Consider the following 27,992-nt stretch of genomic DNA (forward strand, 5'->3'; position numbering starts at 1 on the left):
ACGGTAACTGATGTTTCTAATTTTGGAAAAAATGGTCTAGGAGTTATTAAACCATTCAAATCTGCAGTGTGCAGTGTTTCTTCTGAGCAACGCAGCAAGCGTGACAAAGCCAGGGTCTGCTGCTGTTCTGTGTGGATATCTGACTAGTTGCATGAGAGGTGGTAGAATCCTTTTATGCCCTTCATGATGTCTCTCTTTATGGGGACAAAAAGCTGGAAGTCACTCAAAAAATCATAACTGACTTCCAGGACAAACTGAAAGTACTAATACTACTTTTCAGAGTAGTGAATCATAGTCTACCAGCCCTAAATTAATTTCCATTTAGAGTCACTATGAAAGCTACATAACAAAGCTCAAGATAAATCACTGATAACCAAGAAGAAACTGTGCAACCAGTTACTCAACATTGGCTGAATCTGGAATGCAACAAAAGCATTTATCAAAGAACACTGGCAACTTTCTGTCCAAAAGGTGTTATTAAACAAGTTACCACAAAAAAGGAAATTAAAATCAAACCCTAAAACTTAAAAAAAAAAAATTGATTCTGTGCATGCCCTCTCAAATTGGAAAAAAAAAAAGAAAGTGCTAGAGACCACATGGAGTTTACCTGAAACTTTGCTATGAATATGTGAATACTACTTTCTGTTAGTTGCTCAGCTACTTCAGTGATGGCTGAAAATGAAACCTTTAGAGACATGCTCTGAAGAATAACAACTCAGTCATCATTAAGACACTTCATATATCACTTATAAAAGCAAAATGAAATCAAGCACAAAGCTGGTTTTTGGAGAACTGAATATGCATAAAAACAGAAGTGCACTTCAGCTGATGCATCTTTCCATACCTACTTACATCTCTAGGTCCTAGAGCAGGCTTTTTTGCTTTGTGGAGATTAAAACAAAACAAGCAAAACCACCAGTCACCCTACCACCCACTCCTCTACCTACAACAGCCTGAGAATTCTGACATGAAATTCCTTGCAAATGGTATCCTGAACTTGCCTACAATTTTCTATCTCCAAAGAATATTATGTTTTGTTCTCATTCCCATTTTTCTGTGGAACCTTCCTACTTGGAAAGATAACTCAAACCAAATCTGGGTCTGGTGTTTCATCACTAAGGTAGCTGAATATTCTACTGTGAAAGCAGCTCTGTAATAATGAGTAAATCCTTATTTAAAAAGTTACAGGTCTTGCAACACTCCAGAGTTGAAAAGCAAGTTTTGTTCATAAAAGGAGAAGCAGTTCTTGAAATAATAGTCAAAGACTGAAAAGTAGTATCAATGTTAGAAGAAATCTGCTCCTGAGGTGAAAGTCAAAACCCAGTGCTACTACAGCCCATACGGTTCATCACTGAATCTCAGTATTAGAGCCAGCAGCATTAAATTTCCAGGACAGGGCACTAACCACAAAGCCAGATTTAAGAAAAACACAACAAAACAAAAAAAAATTAAAATCCAACCCCATGCAGCAGAGTCCTCACTTCCCCCATTAAATGTTTCACAATGTCCGTATTAGTGCTTTTATACAAAATGATACAGCCATTTCTGAGCTGATGGAGCTTCCGAAGGAGCAGATTATGCACTCGCATTGGCCAAGACCAAAGGCATCTTGATAAACACTAGACAGAAGGAACGGCAGTCACGCTCTTGGAAGAGGATGGAAACTTACTTCTGAGGGAAGGAGAGCAAGTGATCTATTTAAAGTGAGTACTCTCACCTAGTTCTTTGGCCATGTTTTAGCAGCAAAAATAGCTCCACTTGCTTCTAGGAAAGGTTTCCAAGGAAATGAAGAGAGTAGACAGCTACCAATGGCCTGCCTGCTCTATTTTCACACCCAGTTTAAGAGATCAAAATACAGAAAACTGTTGTGACATTTCAGCTGACTCAGGTCATCACACAGTAGGAAGCAGTCAGAAAGAGCAGGCTGCATCTTTCACTGGAAGTTTGCATTTTCTTTCTATTAAGCTTGATGGCAGAATTCTCGTGTAAGTCAGCCTTGGGAATGTAGAGAATTCAGAATCATGCCCAAGTTTGAAATTCTTGTTTTCTGTGCCACCACACTTGGAACTAGTTTAGGGCTATTTAAAAAGCAAACAGGCCATCAAACCACCTGGCTCTGCCCTGTTTTCAACAGCATGAGGCTGTGTACTTCAAGGGAACTCGGGTTATACTCCCCATCTAACTGATAGTTGAAGCTGCTTCTGTGGTCTCCTACTCCTGACCAACGATTATTTAAGGAGGAATTTCCATTCCTAGATGCACCCAAGAACACCAGAGGTCAAACCCCGTGCCTAAACAGGGAAGTCTGAAACCCCACAGGTATCAATCACATGCACACAACCATCTAGGTATGCCAGTAAACTCTTCAGTAACACCTCTGCTGTTAAGTTGGCCAGAAAGCAAATATACCTTTTACACCTGGTGGCTAATCTTTAACAATCTTCTTTTGTGACCCAATGAGATGTCACTGGGTTTTTTTGGTTTTTTTTTTGTTTGTTTGGGTTTTTTTGTGGGTTTTTTTTTTTTTTTTGAGACTGTGCTCATTTCCTCTTTGCATATAGCAAGAAGCTTTTGAATGAGAAAAATAAGTTAGACCTCAAGGACTTACCCCCCAAACCAGATAATTCAATATAGATACCAGGGACTTCAAAAGTGAAAAATTTTTGCTTTTGTTTCTAAATGCAGATTCACATTATCTACCTGTGAAAGTTCCCATCCAAGTCCCACTGCTAAAGCAGCAATTGAAAAAATGTCTGAATTTCTAGGGAGAACATTCTCTAGAAAACTAGAGAGAGTGCAATTTTGCTGTAATTTTTAAATTTATTTACAAGTTTAAATGTTTTACACACCTCAATTTACATAGTAGGGAACTTGGTATTACATTTTATAACAATTTACAGTGAATAAAAAGAAAACCAGTATGCATAATTAAAATTAAACTTTATTACTCCAAAAACCTATGCCAAATATGCAGTATATTTCTGTTGGCATATTTCTAAAATACATGTACAACTGTTAACGAGCCAGCCTAGACATTTGGTATACTGTTTTATAACATTTGGATGTTCTCCCACACTGCACTGGGATGTCACTATAGTAAGCTGACAAAAATAGGCAAATAGAAAGTTATCCTGTTTTTGAAAGAAAGAAATGCATGTGCTCTTACTAAAAAAAACCCTAGGTTATAATCAAGCATTACACTCAGAAAATTCTAAAATACTAAGTTACCAATTTCCACTCACATTTATTGGCACCAGCCCAGCTATTTTTATGTCCAAGTATGGTAACCTTCAATATTAATATGCTAATTAAAGGCCCTCTCTGCAATAGAAGGTTCATAGTCCTAAGAGTCTACAATTAATTGCACAGAAATATTATGATCAAACTGTGTTACTCCTAAAAACCAGTTCCATGAGATCAGAAGAATACTGGCATGTAACTGGTAGCGATCATTTCCACTTTTTTGGAAACTGCTTTTGTTTTCAAAAACTTTTTTTTTTTATCTTAGAATTCTCAGAGGTTTCTGTAGCGGTTGAAAGAAAAGGGTTTATTTCCCTACTTCTACTGTAGAACCGAACTGGGAATGTTATTTGAAACGACACATGCTTCAAACATTTTCTGAACTACCCTTTAGCGAGCAATATCGCCCTCCGAAAAAAATATCTGTTGGATTATCAAACGCCCATACATAGTATTAGTAGAAACTAGTTCTGTAGAATCTCCAGCAGTGTAAAAGCACTGTCAAAGCACTGTTCTCCATCTACTGTAGTAATACAAATTGTAAAAACCTTGTCAGCAGCACATCAGAGGTCACAGGTGTTTCTCTTATCCCTGCCACTGTTCTGCCCAAAACATGGTCCAAAGAGGTTTAGACATGTTTAGCCTGTAGGTTTTGCATTAAAATTTCTCTCCCAGCCATACATGTGTGTATTTTAACCCCAAGAGCACTGAAAACACAATCACTAATGCTTTTGTGTAACGCGGAGCTCCCACAACTCCCTTTAGTAGAGATGCACTGCGTGGCCGCTTCATTCATAGAGATGTTGTTACATTCCCAAAGAAGTCTTGAGCATTAGTTAGACTACATACTACTGTTTTACAAACCAATCTGTCACTATTCATAAAACATTCCCTAGCGCATACTGTGGGGTATCACTTCAAACGCACATGTAGCGGCATGACCCAGGAAGCTATGCCAAAACACACCAGTGTATCTGCATGTTTTTCTTCTCAGCTTCAACACGTGTGACTGAACCAAAATGCTGAATTCAACCCTGAGATTTATCCTTCTGATTAACTTCTTGTGGGATGAGTATAGGGAGCAGAGAATGAGGAACTTGCTTTATTTTCTGTGTCTTATTCTGATGAGACACAACAAACAGATGAGTAACAGAAGCTCACAGGAGACAGACTAAAGTGTCACTACTGCCATACACACATCAGGAAGGAAAAAAAGGCTATGCTGCATAAGACTACTGCATTGCTAGATGTACATTCTTCAAATTATCAGTTACTGCATCCCAGAAGTTATCATCTCACTTCTAGTTTTTTTCCCTCTAGAACAATTTGGATTTCTTTGGCATCCAAAGTCTCGTATTTCAATAAAGCTTCTGCTAAATTCTTGTGTTCTTTCGCATGAGTCTTCAGGATGTTCTTTGCTCGCTCATAAGAGTCCTAATATTAAAAAAAGGTGGAAGGAGATTTTAAGACTTTAGAACAAAAATAGCAGCAAGATTATACTTTAAAAATTCTTTCCAGGTAAGTACAGCTTGAAGCAAACACTTTAAGTTGTGCCTTACATTTCATAGCTAGCACAGCTCCAGCCTCATGAAAATTTAAAATTTAGCTGGCATAATTAATCAAAATTCTCAAAAAAATGTTATGCCATCTTTGCATTTTGCAGAAGTAGGACTAAAAATAAAATCCTGAGACAAACCTTAATATTTAAGGCTTATTAAGTATTTATATTTCTTAAGGAAGAAATTATTTACAATGAGGGTAGTGAAACACTGGAACAGGTTGCCCAGAGAGGTGGTTGATGCCCCATCCCTGGAAACATTCAAGGCCAGGTTGGATGGGGCTGTGAGCAACCTGATCTAGTTGGGGATGTCCCTACTCCTTGCAGGGGGGTTGGACTAGATGGCCTTTAAAGGTCCCTTCCAATCCCAACTATTCTATGATTCTATTTTTACACATCACTTCAAAAAGACTTACTAGATTTGAAAAGTTGCTAATTAAATTAAATTAAATAGATCTGAAATTACATTATAAGCAATGCTACAGCACTCAAGGAATGTTCCTGAAAGACCAAAGTGTTTTAAAAGCTTGTATAACTCTCAAAGTATTATGTACTTTTAGAAAGCTGAAAGCTACCCAACAAGCTACCAGTTGCTGCAGGCAGATGCACATTGTCAGCATTACCAGCTTCAACTTTTAGTTCTATATAGATAGTTCTTACATGACCAAGTCAGTTCAAAAACAGCTACGGCAAAAGCGTGAATCATTTAAGTGTTAGTACATAAATAATTCTCCTGTCTGTACCAAACTAGAACAGTGATCTGGAAGTTCTGTGATTATCAAACATTACAAATTTCTGTAAGTATCTGATACTGATCACTGTGAGGAACGGGATACTAGAAAAGGCAACTCTCTGATCAGATAAGGCCATTCCTGTGATTCTAAAAAAGTTATTTAGCTGGAAGTTATGAAACGTCGGAGTAACACAAAAACATTCACACATCTTCTAAAACAATTTATAGCCATACTTTTTTCCTGGAACAGGCAAAATACAAATCCTGACCAAATGTAAGAAGTAGTGTTAAAGAGTGTATTAAAGAACCCAAACTCACCACAACTTGTTTCTCACTACTTGTGCATGACAATCACCAAACAGTTTTGATATGCAGAGATTCAAAGTTGCAGCTACATTAAATACCTGGGAATACTTTCATCCACCTGCGTATTTTCACCAGTATACATTACCAAACTGAATAATTAAGCAAGCTGATGCTCAACTCATCTCAGAATAAATGTATCAGAGTGGAGGGGGAGAGAATCTTACCCGTAAAAGTGTTCTTACTTCCTGTTCAATTGCAGACTGCGTTTCAGGGCTAACTTTCCCCGTATCAGTATAGGTCATGACACCAAGCTGAACAACAACAACAAAAATACCTTTATCTTGCCACTGTTGCAGTAATACACACAAAACACTAAGAGCTATCACCTATTGCTTCTATGTGCAAACAAATAAAATCATTAATCAAATGTTTGCTGAAGTGCTTGCAACAGAAGCGAAACAAGAAGCCTGTTCATCAACTATGTAGTCACTGCAGAGTTCCATTTCAACAGGTCACAGTACAGAACTCAATTAAGTATTTTCTTATTTAAAAAACAAAACAAAACCCCCAGACTACTAACACTTGATGGGTAATAAAGATGACTAAAGAAGTTTCTTTTGAAGTCTAGAAAACTCAATGTTGTCATTCCCCGCTAAAACCCAAGATTATCCTTCAATTCCAAAGCATCTGGTTTTATTATAAATTTTCTGCAGATATTAGTAACTCTCAAGATAATTTGGAGGTGAAGATCTTGCAAGTTCATTTTTAAACTGTCAAATATACAGGTTTTCTAGTTCAGTTCTCTATAGCAGGGCAGTCATAAGGCTGACTTTCTTTTTCACCAGAACTATTAGCCTCTGTGATCACTGACAGTCAAACAGGCATTCAGTTACAGAACAGAACATTTCTTAGTACCATATAAAATATTTAAGGATTGATGATACTACCTTCTCACTCATGCCAAATCTAGTCACCATCAGTTTTGCAATTTTAGTAGCATTGTCAAAATCACTGGAAGCACCTAGATAGTAAACAGATTTAAATTAGTTCATTGAAACCAAGGTAAACATGCCAGTCTGATCAAAGATTCTTTTAACTACTGATCAGCTAACCTGTTGTGATGTGATCACTTCCAAATATAAGCTCTTCTGCTACTCTTCCTCCCATACAGACATCCATCTGTGCAAGCAACTGGGATCTAGTTTCACTCCATCTGTCATTTTCTGGGAGCAAAGATACCTGTAAAGATACAGAACTGTTGTCACGTAACAATAAACGGAAGAAATACTGAAATAATCTGAACAATATTCTTGTTTATATCCAAAGCAGATAAAAAGGCTTTCATTCAAGAATCTGAATGCTCTGGACCTCCTCCTAATCTATGCACTTGTCAGGTTTGCTTGGAGGTGCTTAGTCTAGCAGTTGAAATAGCCTCCTACAGGCCATGAGCACCACATAAAATTAAGCAACTTAAAATCACCACTGAAAGAAACAGAACAATCTATTCTATTAATTTCTCCTTATTCCCTAAACTTGTACTAAGCACAGATCAACTTGCCTGGAGGATTCAGACTTACGATTTTCTTTAAATCATTAACTTGGATCAAGTTCAATGGAAACAGACATAATAGAAGTATTTTTCTGTTCAAATGCTTGGCAGCTAAAGGCAGAAGAGAAAAACTTAGGGATATCTATGCTAGAAACAAGGTAGGTAACTGATTAGGTTTAGAAAAAGTCACACTGCACAAAGAACAACTTGATACAGGATGTTTGTGTTATAAGTACAGTTGAGCAACCCTTCTATTTTCCAGTCCTTGAGACATTCTTCGAAGATTTGCTGTTGGGTGCTATTTTAACTGCAGCAGAATCAAACCTCCTTACGTTTCCTTCCTTGTATATGTGAACTATTATACTGGCATATGCTATTTTATTTCAAAATGAGTTTCCCAAGAGACTGCTTGTAACTAAGCATTTCAACATACTAGAATACGCATTAACATAATTACAACAAACAGCATTGTTGGTAAATTCCTCAGCAACACTAAACCAACATAAAATTCTAGAAATACTCACATGTCCAAGTGTTGTTCCTCGTGTCATGATTGTAGCCTTGTTGATCGGCATTGCATCCTTAGTATAATATGCAATGATGGCATGTCCAGATTCATGGTAAGCGGTGATGGTTTTGTTTTTCTCATCAATTTCTACACTTCTCCGTTCAGGTCCTTAAACAGAGGAACATTCAATTTTTTTTTTTTGTACAGCTGACGACCACAATTCACTCAAATAGAGCACAAAGTAGCTGAGGAACAGCACTCATTGAGTGCAAAATGTTTACAAGTAGGATTTTAGCATCTAAAATGGACCTGAATATACTCTACAGACAAGTTGCTTTTAAAGGAATAGATTTAAAATGCAGTTTGAGTATCTGAGAAATTAAATTTCTTCTCCCAAGTATGAACACACCAGATTTTTACTGTGTATGTCTCAGATCTTTAAGACAAGTTAAACAGAAGTTCCAGGTTTCTGGTCATTTATTCTCTCCTTTCCTTTAGGAATAAGTAGGGGAAGGAAAGAAATTAAGCTTGTGTCTTCCTCTAGGCTGTGCAACATGCAGTGGTTTTGATAAAAAGGTATCAAGTCTTAAAGTGGTCCATACCAGATTTTGCATAATACTCTCTGGTCTCAAAATTAACAGAATTAACAGAAGACTAATTTGTTTAAAAACAAACAAACCAACCAACCAGAACCACTTCCCCCGGCCCCAGCATAAAACCTTCTCTCTTTCTCTGTAAATCACACAAGAAAACTTCTCTGTAGTGTAACGTATATGTACATCTTTTGTATAAAATCCTACCCATCAGAATTTTGTCCTTGGAGAATTCTAGTTCTTTCATGGTTACCATATCTTTTCCATCAACAGCTGCCTTTAAGGCAGCTTGATTTACAAGATTCTCAAGCTCTGCTCCAGAAAATCCTACTGTGCCTCGTGCAATTATTTCCGGATCAACAGCTGTGAGGAAAAACAAACTTGTCATTAGGGTCCACATTGTTCTGGAAAAAGCTTGTACTGTGAAGAAATATCAAGAAATGATCGAATTATAAGCAAGAATCATGTTCTATTAAATAATAGTATGTTAAACAAAAAATTCAGCTTTATAAAAAAAAAAGAAGCCTAATTCTTAAGGCACTATGAACTGTGGGGACTAGAAAGAAACACTTCCTCAGAAAACTGTCGTAACACTACATACTAGATAATTTTGTGTTCTTTACAGAGACACATGGTAAAGCTGCAGTTGCTGATGGAATAAAGAACTAATGCACGAGTGGGCTGATTCAGTATAAAAACTGTTACTTAAAAGGTATTACAATAAAGTATTTACTTACATGGATCATACTTTATTTTATTAAGGTACCACTTCAGAATTTCTGTACGACCTCTTACATCAGGCTTGGGAACAGTAACTTGCATATCAAAGCGACCAGGACGTATCAAAGCACTAAGGGAAAAGACAATTTAATACATGGACTTAAAAATACTGCAGTGAAATGTTACTAATGTATATAACCAACAACAACAAAAAAAATCTGATATTTCTAAAGACAGCTACATAGACTATGTCTGGTGCACAAATGCAAATAATATGTTATCTGTTTGTAAAAAAACAGATGAAAGATGTTTGTTACTAACCTATATATTATGGGTTACTACTTACTAAGCTATTACTTAGGTTTTTTTTGCATTTGAAAATTTTGCATTGAGAATAAGGAATGTAACTAGTCACTTTAAGATTAAAAACTTGCAGAAATTTTAGGTGCTTAGCAGCCTGTTACTTATTTCTCCATGTTTAACTCAACAACTTTTAAAATGCAAAAAACTAGTCAATAAATATCCTTTTTAAGAGGGGAAAACCCTAGCTGTAATACTGTAATACTTGAAGATTATCACAAGCAACTTCGTTGTTGTTGTGGGGTTTTTTGTTTCTTTGGTTTTTAATACACGCTCTGTAGAACTGATCAATACATCATACTCACTTATCTAATGCTTCAGGGAAGTTTGTTGCACCAATAATAACAACACCTTCATTAGGTTTAAAGCTGTATGGAAAAAAAAAGGGAAAGAATGGTTTGGGGTTTTTTTCTGGAGACAGAATTTACATCTTTTTTTTGACAATAACTACTTCTATTTCTTATTTTGGATTACTTCAACTGGCCTGTCAAAAACAGGACTATGTTTAATGCAGCAACTGGTTAAAAACACGCCTTGATCTCACAGTTAAATTTCTTCCTTTAGATACATTGTCAGCCTAAAAAATTGAGAAATTATTTAAAATAATTACAGCTATTGTACTACTACAACTCCAAAGCTTCCATATTCTTTACAGTAAGGTCATTAATGCTACTTTGGCAGTACCAGAAAGTGGTAATAAGAGCATCTTAAATTTATATCTGTAAAAGCATTACCAATAATAACAAAAAACTATCAAAGCTGTCAAGGAAGAAAAATTCACCCAAATACTCAAAATACCAGTCAGTCAAGCACTTCTAGGCCCTCAGAATCCACATATTTACCCATCCATTTCAGCAAGAAGTTGATTAATGGTCTGTCTGGAATAGGGATGCATTGGAGATTCAATTCTCTTCCCACCAACAGAGTCCAACTCATCAATAAATATAACGCATGGTGCATTTGCTTTTGCTTCCCCTGACAAAAGAAAAACAGCAGGACACTTCAACCACACAAAGGAACAGACAGCATATCATGTAATTAGTGGTACTATTTGTACCACTCTTGGATTATAAAGCATTCTGTTACACATCACCAGAACTGTCTTGATTTTAGCCTAAAATAATGAAATAAAATTTTGAAATCAAGCAATACAAAGAGAATCGCTATTCTTCATCCCCACATAAGCTTACTCTTATTGTGCTTCAAGAAATTACTAGTAAGATAGAGTAAGAAATTCATTGCTTTTTGTAACAACTCCCTACAGTAGTTTTTCTTCATAGGCTTGGGTAGAGAACATTGACCTATTAAATAAATATATTCTATGAAATGTGATAAGTCTAAACACTAACTTATTTTACTAGAACCTGCTTGTTATTTAACAGCGAAGACCTCACCCTCAAGTTTGCAGGTATTAAAAACACAAAATAAAAATGCAGTAATAAACTTTAAGACAATTGAGTGGTACATGCATACCAGGATGCAACTCATCTCACCCAGCTAGACATATATAAAATCAATGTTCATGTACAAGTCAGTCATCTAAACTTCTGTAGTCAACAGAAAGAAATGTACATTTTAAGATACAACACGTTACATTTTGCATCCCTTCCATGTGAAGCAAGTCACATTTCTTCTACAAACGCAAGCTACTTTCTACATTGTATATGCCCGACATTATCAATTTTCCATTTCAGAAAGAAGCTGGATTCCACTCTTCCTAGAAAATATTTATGTGCATACTTCAAATAGAAAGTCTCTTCTGTGAAAGTTATCAACCTAAACATTAATTTTTAAAGCTTCATTGCAGTGCCCTTGATTCTGGGCCTGTTGATGTGTGTGAGAAAAAAATCTCACCTTAGTGCTACACTGTGATCCCCTAAAGCTCTAATTCAGAGAAAGAAAAGAGACAATGCAAAAATATGAGGGAAGTAATTGAGAAGGTTAACACTATTTTTTATCTTAAATTTACAATTTAATTCAAATTTATGTATGACTAAGTAAATTACAATTTAAAATATTCCATTTAGTTTACAGGACATTACATTTCTAATTAAATTACTTCTATCCTCTCTGGGAGTCTTGTAACATCAGTTATAATTTTTGTTACAATTTCATCTGACAACTAGCCAGATTCTACAGTTAATTGATACTCACAGAATTCAGATATTTACCTACACAATTGAGGTTTTATTGATTAGCCTCATACACTACTACTTTCCAGTAACCAAAACTCTTATCTAATCAAACTTTTTAAAACATCACTGAATACTTAATCTCGCATGTTAAAAGAATTCAAAAGCATAAATATTTAACTTACTGAATAGGCTTCGGATGCGACTAGCTCCTACACCAACAAACATCTCATCAAACTCTGATCCAGACGCATAATAAAATGGAACATCAGCTTCACCAGCTACAGCCCGTGCAAGAAGAGTTTTACCAGTACCAGGCGGTCCAACTAACAGAATACCTAAAAAACAAAAAAACAAGCAACAAAAATACCAAAGCCACACAGTCTTATTATATAGGTACCTCTTCTTCCATGCATTAGGAGAAATGGCTTCTAAAAGCTGTTAATATCCCATTCCAAATACTGCTCATTACTTGCAGACTGAAGCGTTTCCTGTAACAGATCTAGCTACACTCTGATCTGTCTTGAAACAACAAAGATGTGCAAGCCTACCAAATAAAAACAGAAGCCTGAAGTATTCTACAAAGTTACTGTGCAGTTTAACAGCTGAACCCCTAACAGTTCTTCAAACTGACATTTTCCTAGCAGTTTCTGAAAATTGAACTTTTTTTTTTTAAATTAAATTATTCCAAGAAATTGACTTAAAACAGTGTAGAGCACTAACAGGAAACATACTTATCAGATTTATATATTTCAGATTCACTTGGCCTTCTACTATGATGAAGCTTAACCATGCTTTTAAATAAAAACAAATACCGTTTCTGAACTGTCTAAAGCAGTTAGCAAGCAGTAAAGGTGCTGAAAGCCATACGAAGAAATAAGGGACTCTTTAGAGTTCAGTTACATAAAAAGCCCTGCATTTCAAGATGAAGAACTAATGTATGGTAGTTCAGTAACTAAAGAAGGCACAGTAAGTTTTGTCTAACCCCAACATATTCATTTGTATAATACAGATTCTTTTCTGGACATTTTGTAATTTCTCAAGACTCAACTTATGTTATGTATCTTTCTCAGATGAGAAAAGGTGTAACAGATTTTTGGTGACAGGAAGCTATTAACTTATCCTCACAGAGACAGTTAAAGGAGAGGAGGAAAAAAAAACAAAAACAAAAAAAAAAAACAAAAAAAAAACCCACTGAAAACAGACAAACTGACCTAAAAACCTCTGGGCTACACAATTTCTACTCAAAAAGGCATTAACACCAATTATGCCTAACTTTATCAGTATTTTTTTTTTAATACTATGTTACGTTAAGTGACAAAGGAAAAGATTTTTTTGCAGTTCAGAACATCATCTCTAAAAGGTTTATTTGGGACTTCAAAGAAACTGCAATTCCTCATCCCGTAAATAATGCTGCTAAAAATTATAAATAGTGGTTTAATTTTTGAAAGGTTTTTTGCCTGGAATCTGCAGTCCACTGCTTTGCACTGCCATAGCTTATTACACCTAACAGTATTACTGAATTTCTATCCAATTAAGATATATGCAGGCATCTTTGCTTCTTCCGAGTACCCCACATACCTCAGATTTTCTGTCGGTGTAGGCAGTAATGACTACTTTTTACATATGGGGAACTGAAGGTCAGACAGGAAGCAAAATAACTACCTAAGACTTCACTCCTCCACTCCCAAGTACCTCTTTGAAGGGTATCCTTTAATAAAGAAGCTTTCACAATTTACTTTGAAGATTAATTTGTCCCTCAAATACTTTAAACAAACAAGAAATTCTACTACCTATGTCTAACATTATTTCACTATTTTTCCCCAGATACAAACTACATACAACAGTAGTATTTAAGCCCATTTTGGTTATATACTTTTTTGATTCCCTAACTAAAGGAAAAATATTCAGAAGCAAAGCTGTAAATTAGTCATTCAGTGTAGAACAAAGCTAGAAAGAGAGTCACGGTTACATATGATTTTCACTTCTGCTGAGCAATGATTCTTACCTTTTGGAAGTTTACCTCCTAGTACAGTAAATTTATGTGGGTTTTTCAGGAATTCCACTACTTCTTGCAATTCCTGTTTAGCTTCCTCAACCTACACATTAAAAACATGGCATAAAATATCACTAAACATTTATAAAGTACTGCGTTTTTTGGTAGGTGAGTTTTGTGTTAGAGACTAAGTTTCTAATTGTGTATTGATCAAAAATACACAACAGAAAGAGGAGATAAAAGCATACTACAAAATCTGTGTGGATACCAAGTGTCTATGAGTTTAATTCAACCTACTTCCTGGACAGTTCAGAGGAATCAGTAAACACTAAAGTTAATAATACTGAAGGAATAACCAAACAGTTCAAGACCAGATCTGACCAACAAGATAAATACTGAATCTAAAATTCTACATCAATATATTAGTCTAATTAGTTAAAAAGAGATTAATTCTGTTTGTCCAATGGGAAGGAGAGGGGGAAGTCCTCATTTTGCCACTGACAACCAAAGAAAAACTGACTAGAAAAAAATGAAGCTATCCTATCAGTAGTGACATGCCCACTTCTTTCTGGGACTCTCCACATCTCCTGTCCTAATGTCAGATATTCAAAAGAGATGGTACTAAGAGATAAACGAACAAATGGCATTACCATCTTCTTGTATCAGTTGACTTCTGCAAAAAATAGATTAGCATGGATACTTACGGCCTGTCTTTTGCTATTCTATCCTTTAAAAATATGATTCAACAAGCCAAGACTGCACCTTCTGTAAGGTGTTAAATGCCACAAAGATATAAAATACAACAAGAGTGGTTAAAATCCTCCTTGATGTTGGAGCAATTGATATAGATTCAGGTCATACAAAGAAAATTATTGAACAGAGTAAGACATTCTTCAGGCTTACAATGATTAGTTAAGCAAGAACTCACACACACTTTACTTTTGAACTTACCCCTTTTACATGTTCAAAAGTGACATTTTTCAGCTGGATCGGATCAACTGCTGCATCAAAGATACTCGATGTTCGAAAGCGTACTAATAGCAAACAGCAGATGATGAACAACAAATTTACACACACAGTCATTTGATTCCAAGATTGAACTTTGCACTTGAATGCACACTATTAAGCCACTAACTTTACACCTGCCCTTTTAAAAGGGTATGTTTCCATTTGCAGGTGTTCATCAAGAATAGGATTTAATAATTAAAAAACCCAACTTTAAAATATTTGCAATTAATTCAGTGATATAAGTGCTTTTTAGTCTTTTGTAGTACAGAAAGCCTGCATCCAAAAGGAAGTACAGAAAGCCAGAAGTCCTCCCTCAGTGTTTCTGCACATACTCTAGCTTTCTTGAGACCCAAGTGATAACTTAGCACAAAGCTGAAATTCCCCATTCAAATTCTCTCAGCCTTGGATTGTTCCGCTATTTCCAACAGATTTCTCAAGATTACAATTTGGGCATGCAAGTACCTGGTTGCTATAAACTAGGCTGTGATTACAAATAAGAACATCAAACCATTTTGCTTACTGCTGATCTTGAATTTAGATGATGTGTTATCTATGACAAATATGTAATTGGTGAACAGTCTGACTCTTCTCTGCTTGGTTCCATGTAATTGCTTCACCAAAAGAATTAAAATAACTTCCTTGTCTCTATAAACATTTTGTCACACTACTGTCTGAAAGGCTGTAGCCAAAAGCAGTAGATAATTCTTCTCTTTCATTAGTACATTGTAATGTTATCTTAAAACAACCATAAGTTTGTGCTAAGCCTGCTGTAAGAAACAACACAAGTGACACAGCAAGGGGAAAAGAGTTAACTAACCAGCATCAGAAAAGGAGCCTTTCCCAGGTAAAAATGAAGAATATATAGCAAGATAAAAACAAAGAACGAAGAGAAAGAAAGAAAGCAAACGTGATCTTCTTAAGGAATCTGTAAAAGAAAACAAAACAAAACAAAAAATTAAAATGGGCTCAAATGAACTACTTTCTGAGTGCAAAGACAAGGTACATAAACTAAAACAACTTACCAAGTGTTTTTTGCAGGAATACCTGTGCTTTCAAAAAGCCTTCTGCAAAACCGGTTTTAAAAGCATCCTGGTGTGCCTCTGGGATGTTTTTTGTTTTCATCAGCGTATCCAAGTTTTCAACATCAATTCTTCGCTTTCTCAGGATAAAGCCCTAAAATATTTTCCATAGGAGTGTTAGTATACACTAAGCTTTGATACATAGTTAACTTATTACCTGGGTAGCACAGTTTATGCGAAAAAAAAAAAATAATTAAAAGCATGTAATTCAGGTGCTACGGGTTAGACAGACAACACAGGTAATAGCTTGAGTGTGGAATCACAATGGCTCCAGCATGGGGACCCTGATTCTTGCAGAACTTGTCAGGTCCAGAGCCCTCCTGGACCCCAGAAAACACAGCCTAAGGCAGATTTGTACATAGCTAGCTTTGTACACTGGATTTAGTGGAAGTGATTAGCTTACGCTTTTTGCTCCATGAAATCAACTTAAATTATTTCCAAATGTGAAATATATCTGTAAGTATAGTTTTGATAGAGCTTCATCAGATACATCTTATATGCCCTACTAAATTTAAGAGCAGCACTGCATGGAGCTAGCTGTGGTTTATCTTCACTCACTGTAAACCAATTCCATAAATGAAATAAACCATCTATGCCTAGAAGAAGGGGAGAGTTCAAAGCTAGCTTACACACACAAGAAGATAAAATCATTTAATTAGCCTGACTTCTGTACAACCAATTAGAAACAAAAAGTATCTAGGTTAACTTGGTTTGGTTAAGTGCTTGGTTACCCCAAGCTTGGATAATCACCTGATGAATTAAAAGTATGTAAGTTAGTTTGTAACCCATAAAAATCCCGAGTTTAAAATTTTTGTATCTTAAAAATATACTAGCCACAACTACATCCATTCATAAACCATCAATTACATGCTGAACAGCTTGGAAAAAAAAAAAAAAATACACATTCTTCTATGTTAAACTAGCTGTATTTCTGTTTAAATGAGTATTTCATTTGACTCCAAGCTATTCTGAACAAAGCCACAAAAAACAGAACACAAATATCTTTATTTCTACAGTTTAAAACCATTTTTATACTCCAAAACTACCATTCTAAAAATTGAAATAATCTTTATACTGATATGAATCAAATCTGTGCATTAGTAAGAAAACCAGTATGCTGCCATTAGTTTCAGAATTAAGAATTTTTTTTTTTTTTCACATTAGTGAAGCAAAATACCTTTGGTAAACTGTGAATGTTCATTCAAGAAAGAGATGGTCTAAATAAGCCCAAACAAACTTCATAATGCTACTCATTTACCTTCAAAAGTGAAGAAAGTGAATTTTTTGTTTCTGTGAATTGTTCAGATGTTGACTGCAGACGCCTTGCTCTTGATCTCAAAGTCTTAAAGGTCCGTGATTGTATGTAAACTAAAAGTAGTAATAACAAATAAGTTAAAAACTATCCATTACTACCACTACCAAAAAAAAAAAAGCCTAAGAGAATTCAGAACCTACTATATGAAAAAGACTACTGTGATTGAACTGAATATAATCTTCCCAAAACATCCACAGTAGAAAATGAAGAGAATTGCAAACAGCAATGTGTTTAAGATGCCTGACTGAAAAAAAGTAAAACACAGAAAACTGTATGAAAGACACTTCTGAATCTAATAGTAATAAACTGGATAAATAAACCCATAAATTTCAGTACTGTAAATGGACAGTTAGGTCATCATGAACCACGTTTGTAGTCTTAACTTGCAACCAAACTGCTTATTGTTTCACGATGTATTTTTCCCAAAAAATTTTTTATTAAAATAATCAGGAGTTCATGTTATGAATTACAGATAATTGGCCCACCCTATCACTGTCTCAGGGAACAGAAGAGACACATAGCTGGATTAAAACCAGGCAGGCTGACAAACCTGAAACATTTGGAAGCTAATCCAGAAGGATGGGAAGGAAGGTCCCTGCTCTAAAACAAGCTTTGTCTAAAAGATCAGCTGATAAGGTGCCCTGAAATATCTGGAATGGCTTAAGTGTGCTGTTAACTTAGAAACTGACAAAATAAATAAGGCCATTTAAACACAGCAAGCTTATAGTACTGTATGCCATCTTCTATCACATCAGAAACTTTGCAATAGCGATTCTATCACATAAATAACAAAAGCCAAGAATATTTATCTTCTTTCACTACTACATTTTAAAATAATCACCAATACCAGTCAATTACACAGTTTTAACTAAGCCTTCTATTATCAGAGAATAGCACCAGACAGAAAGAACTTCCTGAGGTAATCTAGTCAAACCCCTGCTCAAAAAAGTTCTAATTTCAACACTGGATTAGGTAGCTCTGGACCTCACCTAGCTCAGTTTTCAAAATCTCCATGGATTAAGATAACACAACCTCTCCAGACAATGTTTCAGAACTGAGCCGCAGTCATTGTAAAATTTTTCCAACAGGAATTTCCTTTGCTTTTACTTGTAACTGTTGCCTCTTCTTCAAGGTGTACAAGAGAAGGGTAACTAATATGGCTCCAACAGCAATTAGATCACTGCTTGCCTTCTCTCCTGCTAACTTTAAAACCTCAGATCCTTCAGCTTCCCCCGTACAGCCCACACTGTTCCTTGCGGCCTGTCACTGGGTTATCTCCATTTTGTCAGGACCTCTCTCTTAACCATGGGACCCAAAACCAGACACAGTATCCAGATGTGGCCTCAAAAGAACCGAGAATAGAGGACAATACCTGAACTCCCTGAGCTCCTGACTATGTTCTTGCTAATGCAGCCCTGTTGTTACCCATCATACATCCAGGAGTAGTTTAAACCAGTCATCAAACACTTTAGAAAGTTAATCTGGATGAATACCAGATTCAACACATTTATTGATTCAAAAGTAGTCAGTTTATCTATCATCTATCAAGAACACTATTCACAAATACTGACATCTTTGAACAAGACTTCATAGTCATATCATATTTACTAACTTAATTCTAGAAACATACTACTCAAATGCAAAAATAACTTTGTGATTCAAAGTCTTAATATCAATCTAAAGTTCTTCCTGGAAGTTTACTGGTATTTCCTGAGTGACATCTCTAAGACAAAAGTAAAAATACTTTCCAGACTAAAAAGATACAGTGTAGTTCATAGTTTTATACCTGGCCAACAACGAACATCTGAACAGAAATTTTGGAGGGGATTAGGGTGCTGTCTGTACAAACAAGATGAGCGTAAAGCACTGAAAACATCCACAAAACCTGTAAAAAGACAAAGTGTAAATACACCCTATATTAAATGGCAACTAAACATTACTTCTTACATAGTTTGTTTTTTTCTTTCTTAAGTATTAATTCTATTTTACTACAGTCCTTCAGGAATCTGTAATTAAAGAGGACGTAGGTAGTTAACTTATTTGCATTAACCTAGGTCAGGCACTTTGCAATGTAACACTTTTTTCTAATCAGAACTTCCAATAAATATTTGTACCCAGAATCTTGAATTTGCAGCACTACTGGGAGGGAAAACTCTGTACATCTGTACAGAGCTAATAAATTATCTATACTGCAGAGGAACACAAAGACTTTCATGAAGCTGAAGAACCAGCATTCTACCATTCAGTTTCAAAGGCTTTAAAGAACAGATTACTCATGGCTACTTTAAACCAGAGAAGAGCAACAAAGCTGGTGAAGGGTCTAGAGCACAAGTCTTACAAGGAGTGGCTGAGGGAACTGGGGTTGGAACTGGAGAAAAGGAGGCTCCGGAGACCTTATCACTCTCTACAACTACCTGAAAGGAGGTTGTAGCAAGGTGGGTTTGGTCTCTTCTCCTAAGTAACAAGTGATGGGAGGAGAGGAAATGGCCTCAGGTTGTGCCAGGGGAGGTTTAGAGTGGATATTAAGAAAAATGCCTTCACCTAAAGGGTTATCTAGCATTGGAACAGGCTGCCCAGGGAACTGGTTGTGTCACCATCCCTTGAGGTATTTAAAAGGCATGTAGATGTGGTGCTTAGGGACATGGTTTAGTGGTGGACTTGGCAGTCCTAGGTTTACAGTTGGACTCTACAATCTTAAAGGTCTTTTCCAACCTAAACGATTCTATGATTCTATTCGAAGTCTACTTAATGGTACAGTTCTCATGCAATACAGAAACAAGAAAAAATAGAAGAGCATCACAGTGAAAAAGTTATTAGCAAATACTATTTTAAGCACACCATAGACTGCAAGACAAGAGGCCTGTGATTTATCTTGTCTAGTTACCAAAGAGTACTGCTCAAAGAATTCATTCTCATTAAGCAGGTAAGCATTATTCAAGAAACATCAAAGACCTGGGTATGGAAGGGAAAAAATTGAGGCCAGGGCCTACATATGCTGTCTTCCATAGTAATTCAGAAGCTACCTAAAAAGGGTACAGGTTTTTGTTTATTTTACATATTCTGAGAAAGTTATTACGTAAGTTAGATACATCTAGGATAGTAAAAAAGAACTCTGAAAGTTATTACTATTTTTTTTTTTTTAAGTTACATGACTGTAGTAACAACTTACAAGCTAACAACTGAAATACTGAGGAACTATGGGAAGGAGAAAAAAAGATTAGCCATTCATTCTACAATGCTGTATATTCCATGATCTTCTACAACATCGCATACTGAATAATCTAATACAACATAATCATGAACACGTTAATTTAAAAAAAAAACAAACCAAAACAAAAAACCTCTCCTCACTTCATGCACAAGTATGAAGTAGTATCAGTAATATCAGCAGTAACAGTCATCGGTAGCATGCGGTGTCACCCATATCAAAAGTACACTACTGAAGATTCAGCACGTCCCTTGTCTGTTGCAGTTTTCCACCTATAACCTTGCCTTTCCAACTGCAAATGAAACAACCAATCTGTTCAGTTTCCACGTTAATCTACCAAAGCTTTGAAGCATTTTCAACCTTTTTCTTCACATTTAGGAAACTGCCTTTGGGATAATTCTCTTATATCTCACATCACAAGGCAATTTAATACTTTTTCTCCAATAGTACCCCTGAGATTACATTCTTATGGTCTTTCTCGCAACTGCAATACCATATAGGCAGTATCTCAAATGTCAGCTATATGCTTTTTCTAACACATTCTTGATCATCTACAATGGCCTTGCTTCCTATAATTTTTGACTAACCCCAGCAAAACATCTTTAACTGTAAGGAACCACTCTTGTTTTATTTCAGCAATGAAATACTCCACACGGACTGTTAACAGTTTGCCATCCTGAATTCCTTTCTAATTAATGTCCTTGTAATATTGCTTGAAGCAAAAAAAGAATACCTTAACGTAAACTGGAGATGTTAATGACTGTGTTACATTAACAGATTAGCAAAATCTAATTCCTTCTATTTGGTGAAACAAACTGGTGAACAAATTCATAGCTCAGGTTGATCATTAAGAGACAATGCACTTGTACTACAGCTGACTTAGGACAAGTTTAATAGCAGTCAAATTCAAATCTGAATTTGAAGAAACAGTTCAAAAATCTGTGTTGAATTTTCTGAAGTTCCCAAGATTCAAAATCAACACTCTAGAGACAACCTGTACACAATAAAAAATACATTAATATTAATTTTATTAAAGATTTTTTAAACTATAAGTTATCAACAGCACAAGAGATTAAACTAAAAAATAACTGTGTTCACCTTAATAATCTAACTCTTACCAAGTCTCACAAGCACTTTACTCTGAAACTTACCATGCTTATTTTCAAAGAAGGACTCAGCAGAGATGTATGATGTATGCCACTGCGAAGAGACTTTGTTTTCTGCACAGTAACCAGGAAGCAATCTGTTAACCAATTCTTTGAACTGGTTAGGTTTCAAATCAGACAATCCCAGATCTCTTAAATTACGTACAGACTGCAAAATAAAAATAAATGTTCAAAATTTACTTAAGTTTATCTTAGGGAAAAAAATTAAGAATAACCGAGTTAACCTTTTGTCTCGATATAGCATCTATATTTTACAGTTCAGACTGAAATAAAAATATTTTTAAGTTAAGATAAATGAATGAAAGGACATGATTAAAGAAAGAATATTTGCTACTGTCAATGCAGAATAACTCCCCCATTTGCACACACTGATATTTCCTTTGTCACAGCACATTTATGACAAGTATATTTTCTTCCTAATTCAGTCTTTTAAACACCTCCCTGCTCCCTGATTGAAGCAGGCACAGAAAAAAAAAATACAGTTTTCCAGCTCTTTCTACTCTCTATGACAGAGCAAATGGAGAGTACGAGGGAGAAAGATGCACAGCAATAGCTACCCATTATATATCATCCAAGTGAGCAAACAGCAAAATTCTCCCAACCTCTTTTTTTTTTGCTAGCCTTTTGCAGAGAGCACAGATTCAGCAGCAGCACAAAGACTGGATATTTAGAAACTATATTCAGAGCTAAAATCTTACAAAGCCACAAGCTGGGTAGACACATAACAAAAGGCAAAACTTTATATGGGGAAAACGGTAAGCACTAGGATCTGAGGCTTCCTACAAAACAAAGAAACTAGGAAAAAAAAAAAAAAAAAACCAAAAAAAACCCACAGAGGTAAAGCACATGCACTTGAGTTACTAAAGTAGTAACCCGGATCAAAGTAATTTTAATCTTGTATTTTATAAATAGGAAAAAATCTTTTTATGGGACAGTATCTTTTAAAAATACATATTAGTTTAGACCCTTTAAAATATGTATTAGCCACTCAATATTGCTTTTGCAGTAAAATTTTCTTAACTGAGAAGTATTCTATTCTAAATGTATTTGCACAGATATTTAGTTTTTGACAGATTATAGTTTTGTTTTTCCTAAGTTGTTTTTATGTAAGCTTTATGTTGATCTACTTTCAAGGTGAAACTAGATTTCCAATAAAAAGACAACTGAAAAATACTTTCAAAAAAATGTCAAAAGAAGCACTTTTAGAACAGACTCCAACATGCATCCAGAATACCACCAAATTCAAAGTTTATAGTTTAAAATTGATTTCTTAAGTAAACAAAATATTCCATTTTAAACACTAGGGTAGTTTGCTTCTGGTTAATTCATACTCAAAGTAAGTACGAATACATTTTTAAACATTGTTTGACTTTTACACATGGTTTAAAGCAGCAGATCAAACCTTCCTACTTTAGGTTAATAATTGCTTGGAAAATTACTGAAATGCTAAGAAGGGGGAAAAGATTAAAAATATTTTTTAAGTGTAGCATTTTCTGTGACCCTTCAGAAGAGGTTACTACTTCCAAATACAGACTTAACATCACAGCTGAGAGGCTTCACGTTCTCACATCATTATTTTTGCCATTCTAATAGTTCAACCTTATTCAATATCAGAACTGCATGTACTACGTCAGTATTTGCCTATTTTAAATTTGAGCTTAACCTTTATGTAAGCTCAGGTTTACTACAGTCTAATCAAATTGCTTTAAGAACTTTCTTTAAAAATAGTTTAATTAAGAGAGACTTTTAAAATTATTATTTTTATCGTTTTTATCATGCTAGGAGGAAGCAAACAGGTGTATAATGAATTAAATAGAAAATATTAAATGTGAAAAACCCTCTGTATTTAAAGAAGATTAGAATCTTTTACTGAGAAAAAAAAAAGAAAATATAGAATTGAATAAATGAAACACACTTTTAGTTTCATTCAATAACACAGGTTTCCTGCTGAAATCAGTATTTATCACCAGAAGCAAATACATAATCACAAAAAGAAAAATCTCAACAATGGAATCATAACAGAGGCATGATTAGTACAATCCATGCTGATTTCCAAAGTTCTGCAGTTAGAGAGAGACTCCACGTTTTCCCTCCCAAACATTTTCTTAGTTATAAAGCTTGTAAGAAATGAGTTAAGAGAAGTGGCAAGATCTGATACTAATTTGCACTTTCTGTATTCAATGTGAAGAACAAAATATACCTAATAATAATGAAAGATATTTTAACAGAAAAATAAGAAAACATGTAAATATGCTACTTAACTCTCAAAACCCCTGAACATATTTTAAGTTACAGTCTGTTTTCTCACAAGCAGTAATGAAATAAACTTTGCTAGAACTAGTTTAGAGCAAGAAACATTAAGTTGAATGTGAAAACAAATCCCCTCCTCACTTGCAAATTACTCCTGAGACAAGCACTAGCTTTTTTCTTATTAATAAAATACTGTGTTGTTGTAGAATCCTTACTGCCAAAGGACCAACTGACTGAATTTCTGTCAAAAACTTACAATCTGTGCGTTAACATTCTGTTTCGTTTAGTCACATTACAGTATTTTATAAAACAAGTCAAACATTAAATTCACTTAAACTGATATTATTCAGATTTAATTAACCTAAAAACAAACCACCACTTTTTCCAAAGGTCTTTAGTACCTCACTTTTGTGAGGATCATGCTCTGGGGAGGTGTCCCTCTGGACAGGCTGTACGGATGCTTTGCTGGCAGTAGTAGTAGAGCTTTTTGGTGAATGAAAGGCATTGATAAGGTGACTCAGAGGAACAGTAGCCTGGGGGGAAGAAAAAAAAAAAGTAATGATTTAAGCTTGTTTAAACTATTTAAACATATCTCCATTCCAAACTTTGACTTATAATTGTGTATCTTATACACTGCCTTTTAACTGAGGACTTCATAATAAACCACATGAACTTCACTTCAACACCATAAGGTTAGCCAATACCTCTATTTACTGAAAAAAAAGAAAGTTTAAGTATGTGTGACAGTAGAAGCTCACAAAACTTTGGGGAGGAAAGAGGAGGGAGGAAAAATAAAAAAAAAAAAAGAAAAAAAAAGAAAGAGAGAGGCTACATTTCCTGGTTTTCAAACATAAGCATGGTTTAATGAAAATAATAACTAGATTTGCAATAAAGGAGTAGGCACAGACCATCAACACTTAGGAGATGCAAAGATTGCCCTCAATTTGCAGTTAAGACAATGTTTAGTTACAAAAAAGTAACAGACAACTTCTTATAGATTGTTCTCTGAAAACAGAAAGGAAATATAATAGCTACTACACTTAATACTTCCTTCAGAATATATTTTTCTTTTTTTTTTCTTTTTAATATATCACTTGTTTGCTGTGTTAGATATGTGCTGTTGCAATGAGATGAGGGAACAACAAGGATTGTTGCTGTCTTCAGACAAATATTACAAACTTAACAATCATTTCATGCAAATAAAATACAAAGCTTTGTGAAACCGAATGGTTTTCCCTCGTAGTCACTATGCCCTCATCACAGTCAATTAACTCACATTCCAAATAGGTGTTTTTTCCCCACATAGCAATAAAAAAAAAAAAAACACAAAAAAAGGAAACACAATCAATACAGGGAGAAGAAGAGATGAAAATAAAAGCAAACTACTTCTACACTGAAAAGTCTGCAAGTCATCACTATCTCTGGAAATGTTTAAAACCTGCTTATAGCTACTGTCATTCAGGAACTTTGGAAGAAATGTTCACTTAAAATAATCCTGAGACTGTCTTGGTGTCTGCCAAGACAAAACTAAGATCACCATTCCGGTAAGACTTCACAACACAGCCACAGAAAAGAAGTAATGCTCTTTAAACAACATTAAGGGAAAAAAAAATGGCAAATTATGTACTCTATCTATTTAGTGGTAGGCCTTGCTTTCAGATTTTAATACGAAATATTACAGTATTGTAAATTCTAGATTATACCTGGACAGATCTCCAAGCCACAGATCTCATCAAGCTGGCTCCCCTCGAACCAACTTGAACAGAAAGCTCAGTGAGTGCTTTTCAATAGCACTGGATCATGAGCACTTACTGACACCTTACTAAACTCAGAGATCATAGTTTCTAAGTACTACTGACTCCTGTATTATTTTCCAAACACTGCACATGTTAATTTAAAAAGTAATACTTTTATAACTTGATATATCAATATTTCCTCCTGCCTTATATAAGTTACTTCCAAAAGTTTCCTTTATGTCTTCTTCCCTGGGATCCCACTTTAGCAACATACTTAAGTATCAAGCTGATCTGTACAAAGCATATACACATATCGCAGTCAATACTGCAGTTCAGCAGCACTGTCAGCTCAGTGACTCTCTCTCATGAATCAGTACAGAAGTCCAGATACATCACGTATCAGGGCTCCTCCACTAGCATATGACTGTGTCTATGGTGAACATATGGTACAAACAGTTCCAGCGCTCATTACATGTCACCAGGAAAGAAAGCTGGGGTGGAACTCTTGCTGCTGGAACCATACCTCATTGCAATACCCGATTAAGTCCCTGTCTAGGAATGTTATTTCGCGAAAACTTATATCTCCGTGTGGACTAGACAGAAAATCAAGAGAAACAATGCTCTGAGACATTAAAGCTGCCTCAGAATTAACTGCCCAGAGTTATAATTAGTCTCTGGGAGTTTGTGGTAAAACCATAAAGCCTCCAGAGGTCAAAGTCAGCATCTCAACCACTACCCAAGCTTTCCTCTTTCATTTCCCACTGTAAAGAAGTGGGATGACACATTCCTAAAAATATCATCGGAAGTCCTGTCATTTCACTACACTAACAAAAGCAATTAACACATTTTCCATATCTAGAAAAAAACTCACTGTGGAATAAGACTATCATATAGTAAACTCCCTAACACAAAACATAAAAATAAAACCACTGGTTCAGATCAAAGTCCACAAAACCTGCTAGTCCCATCTGACTCACTATCTAATAACAGAGGCCTTCCCGATTGCATCCACACTGTTCTATTTAACAAATAATTGAGGCACTTTTCCTCCATTAACTCTTATAAGCCATTTCTTTTTGGTTTCCACAACTCGTGACAATTAAGAGCACCGTTTAAACTAAGCTGCAACAACACCACCAGCCCTTGCCTCTGCTATAAAAACAGACACTAAAAAGCACCATCACCAAGCCATTTCTTCATTTCAGACTTTACAAGCTGTTACGGTACCTTTCCCCGCACCTCCCTTTACGTACTTTTCACGTAGGTAAGAATCCCAGGCTGCTGCCTCCCCCGCCCGCTCCTCTCCCCGCTGTGACACTCGGTGCCGCCGAGCCAGCAGCCCCCCCGCGATGCCTCCCCCCGCCTCGTATGCTCACGCCGGGCCGACGCTCTCCAAAGCCCCGAAAACGTGGCAGCCGAGACCTCGGCTTCCCCAGCCGAGGCCTGCAACCCCCGGGCCTCCCAAGCGCCTCCGCCCCGACGCGAAACGAGCCCCGACACAGTCCGGTGGAGAGGGGGTCCCAAGGGTGGCGAACCGCGCGCCGGGCCCGCCGCCGGTTCGCTCTGCCAGCCCCCTCACCTGAGGCTGCACGGTTGAGAAGGAAAACATCCTCCCGGCGGCGGCAGCGGCGACCACAGGCGCCTCTTCCGCTTCCCAGCCCGGAGGCAGAAGCCGTGCCCGCCTGTCAGCCCCCGCCGCTCAGTCGCTGTGGCAGCCGCCACCGCCGCCAGCAGCAGGGCCCCACCGCTCCGCTCTTGGGGAAAATGGCCGCTCCCTACGGCCGGCGGTGACCGGGCCCGACGCTGCCCCGGAAGCGGTTGGAGCGGGCAGAGCTTCCGGGCCGGTTCTCCCTTTCCTCCCCGCGCGGCCGCTGCCTCGTAACCAGGTCGCGTAGCAACCCGAGTTTCCCTGCCGCGCCGCAGGATCAAACCATCCGTTACCGGGGGAAGAGGGGGGTGAGGGGCAAACCACCCTCTTGGGCAGGTCGCTCTGCGGGGGGAGGCGGCGCCGCCGCGCACACCGCCGGGTACCGGCGGCGGGACCGCCGCCAGCGCAGCCGCCGCAGGCGGGGCAGAGCTGCAGGAATACGTGTCGTGCAGCTCACATCTGTCACAATCGCTACTCGAGGCGCCTTCCTGAAGAACTGAAAACAGTTTGCAAGGAGTTAAGAGTACACCGCATGGAGAAAATAACTTCTACAAATTAAAATAAGGGTCAGTAACCTAAATAGTGTTATTCACATTCAGTGTAAAATGTAATCTAAGTGATGGCATTATGGGCATGTGCGTCTACATATCGCGGAATTTGGCCTTTGATATTCACCATTTTTCTATGCCTTGTGCTATTTTTTTTATCATGTGCTCTCCAATTATTCTGGGGTTTTATTAGCATTTTCTTTCTTTCACCTGACCACTGTTCTTCCTTTCCTCACTGAACGCGCCACCACGCGCCAACTTGCACTGACTTGGGTCAGCGCAGCCACGGTGCTGCCTGCCCCTGCCTTCACGCACATCTCTTCTGTTTTCCACTGGCAC

General features: G+C 36.6%; 1 protein-coding gene across 2 annotated transcripts; it reads right to left on the reverse strand.

Moving 5' to 3' along the window:
* Nucleotides 1-4,313: 4,313 nt before the first annotated feature.
* YME1L1 (YME1 like 1 ATPase) lies at nt 4,314-27,310 on the reverse strand. 2 transcript variants are annotated; one of them, XM_086742111.1, is made up of 19 exons: nt 27,037-27,307; nt 24,123-24,254; nt 21,457-21,619; nt 18,884-18,982; nt 17,041-17,150; nt 15,726-15,876; nt 15,521-15,628; nt 14,647-14,729; nt 13,708-13,798; nt 11,885-12,037; nt 10,410-10,542; nt 9,873-9,935; nt 9,225-9,337; nt 8,695-8,850; nt 7,911-8,062; nt 6,950-7,076; nt 6,785-6,858; nt 6,062-6,148; nt 4,314-4,674 (listed from the first exon to the last, which is right to left on the reverse strand). In XM_086742111.1, the coding sequence occupies exons 1-19, from the start codon at nt 27,064-27,066 to the stop codon at nt 4,531-4,533; spliced, it is 2,169 nt and encodes a 722-aa protein (XP_086598237.1). In that variant the 5' UTR covers nt 27,067-27,307; the 3' UTR covers nt 4,314-4,530. The 2 variants fall into 2 exon arrangements, with proteins under 2 accessions (XP_086598237.1, XP_086598238.1); XM_086742112.1 differs by lacking the exon at nt 18,884-18,982 and having other exon boundaries at nt 27,037-27,310.
* Nucleotides 27,311-27,992: the final 682 nt, after the last annotated feature.

Source organism: Chlamydotis macqueenii, chromosome 2 (assembly GCF_036417535.1).
Source record: "Chlamydotis macqueenii isolate bChlMac1 chromosome 2, bChlMac1.mat, whole genome shotgun sequence".
NCBI classification, from domain to species: Eukaryota; Metazoa; Chordata; class Aves; order Otidiformes; family Otididae; genus Chlamydotis; species Chlamydotis macqueenii.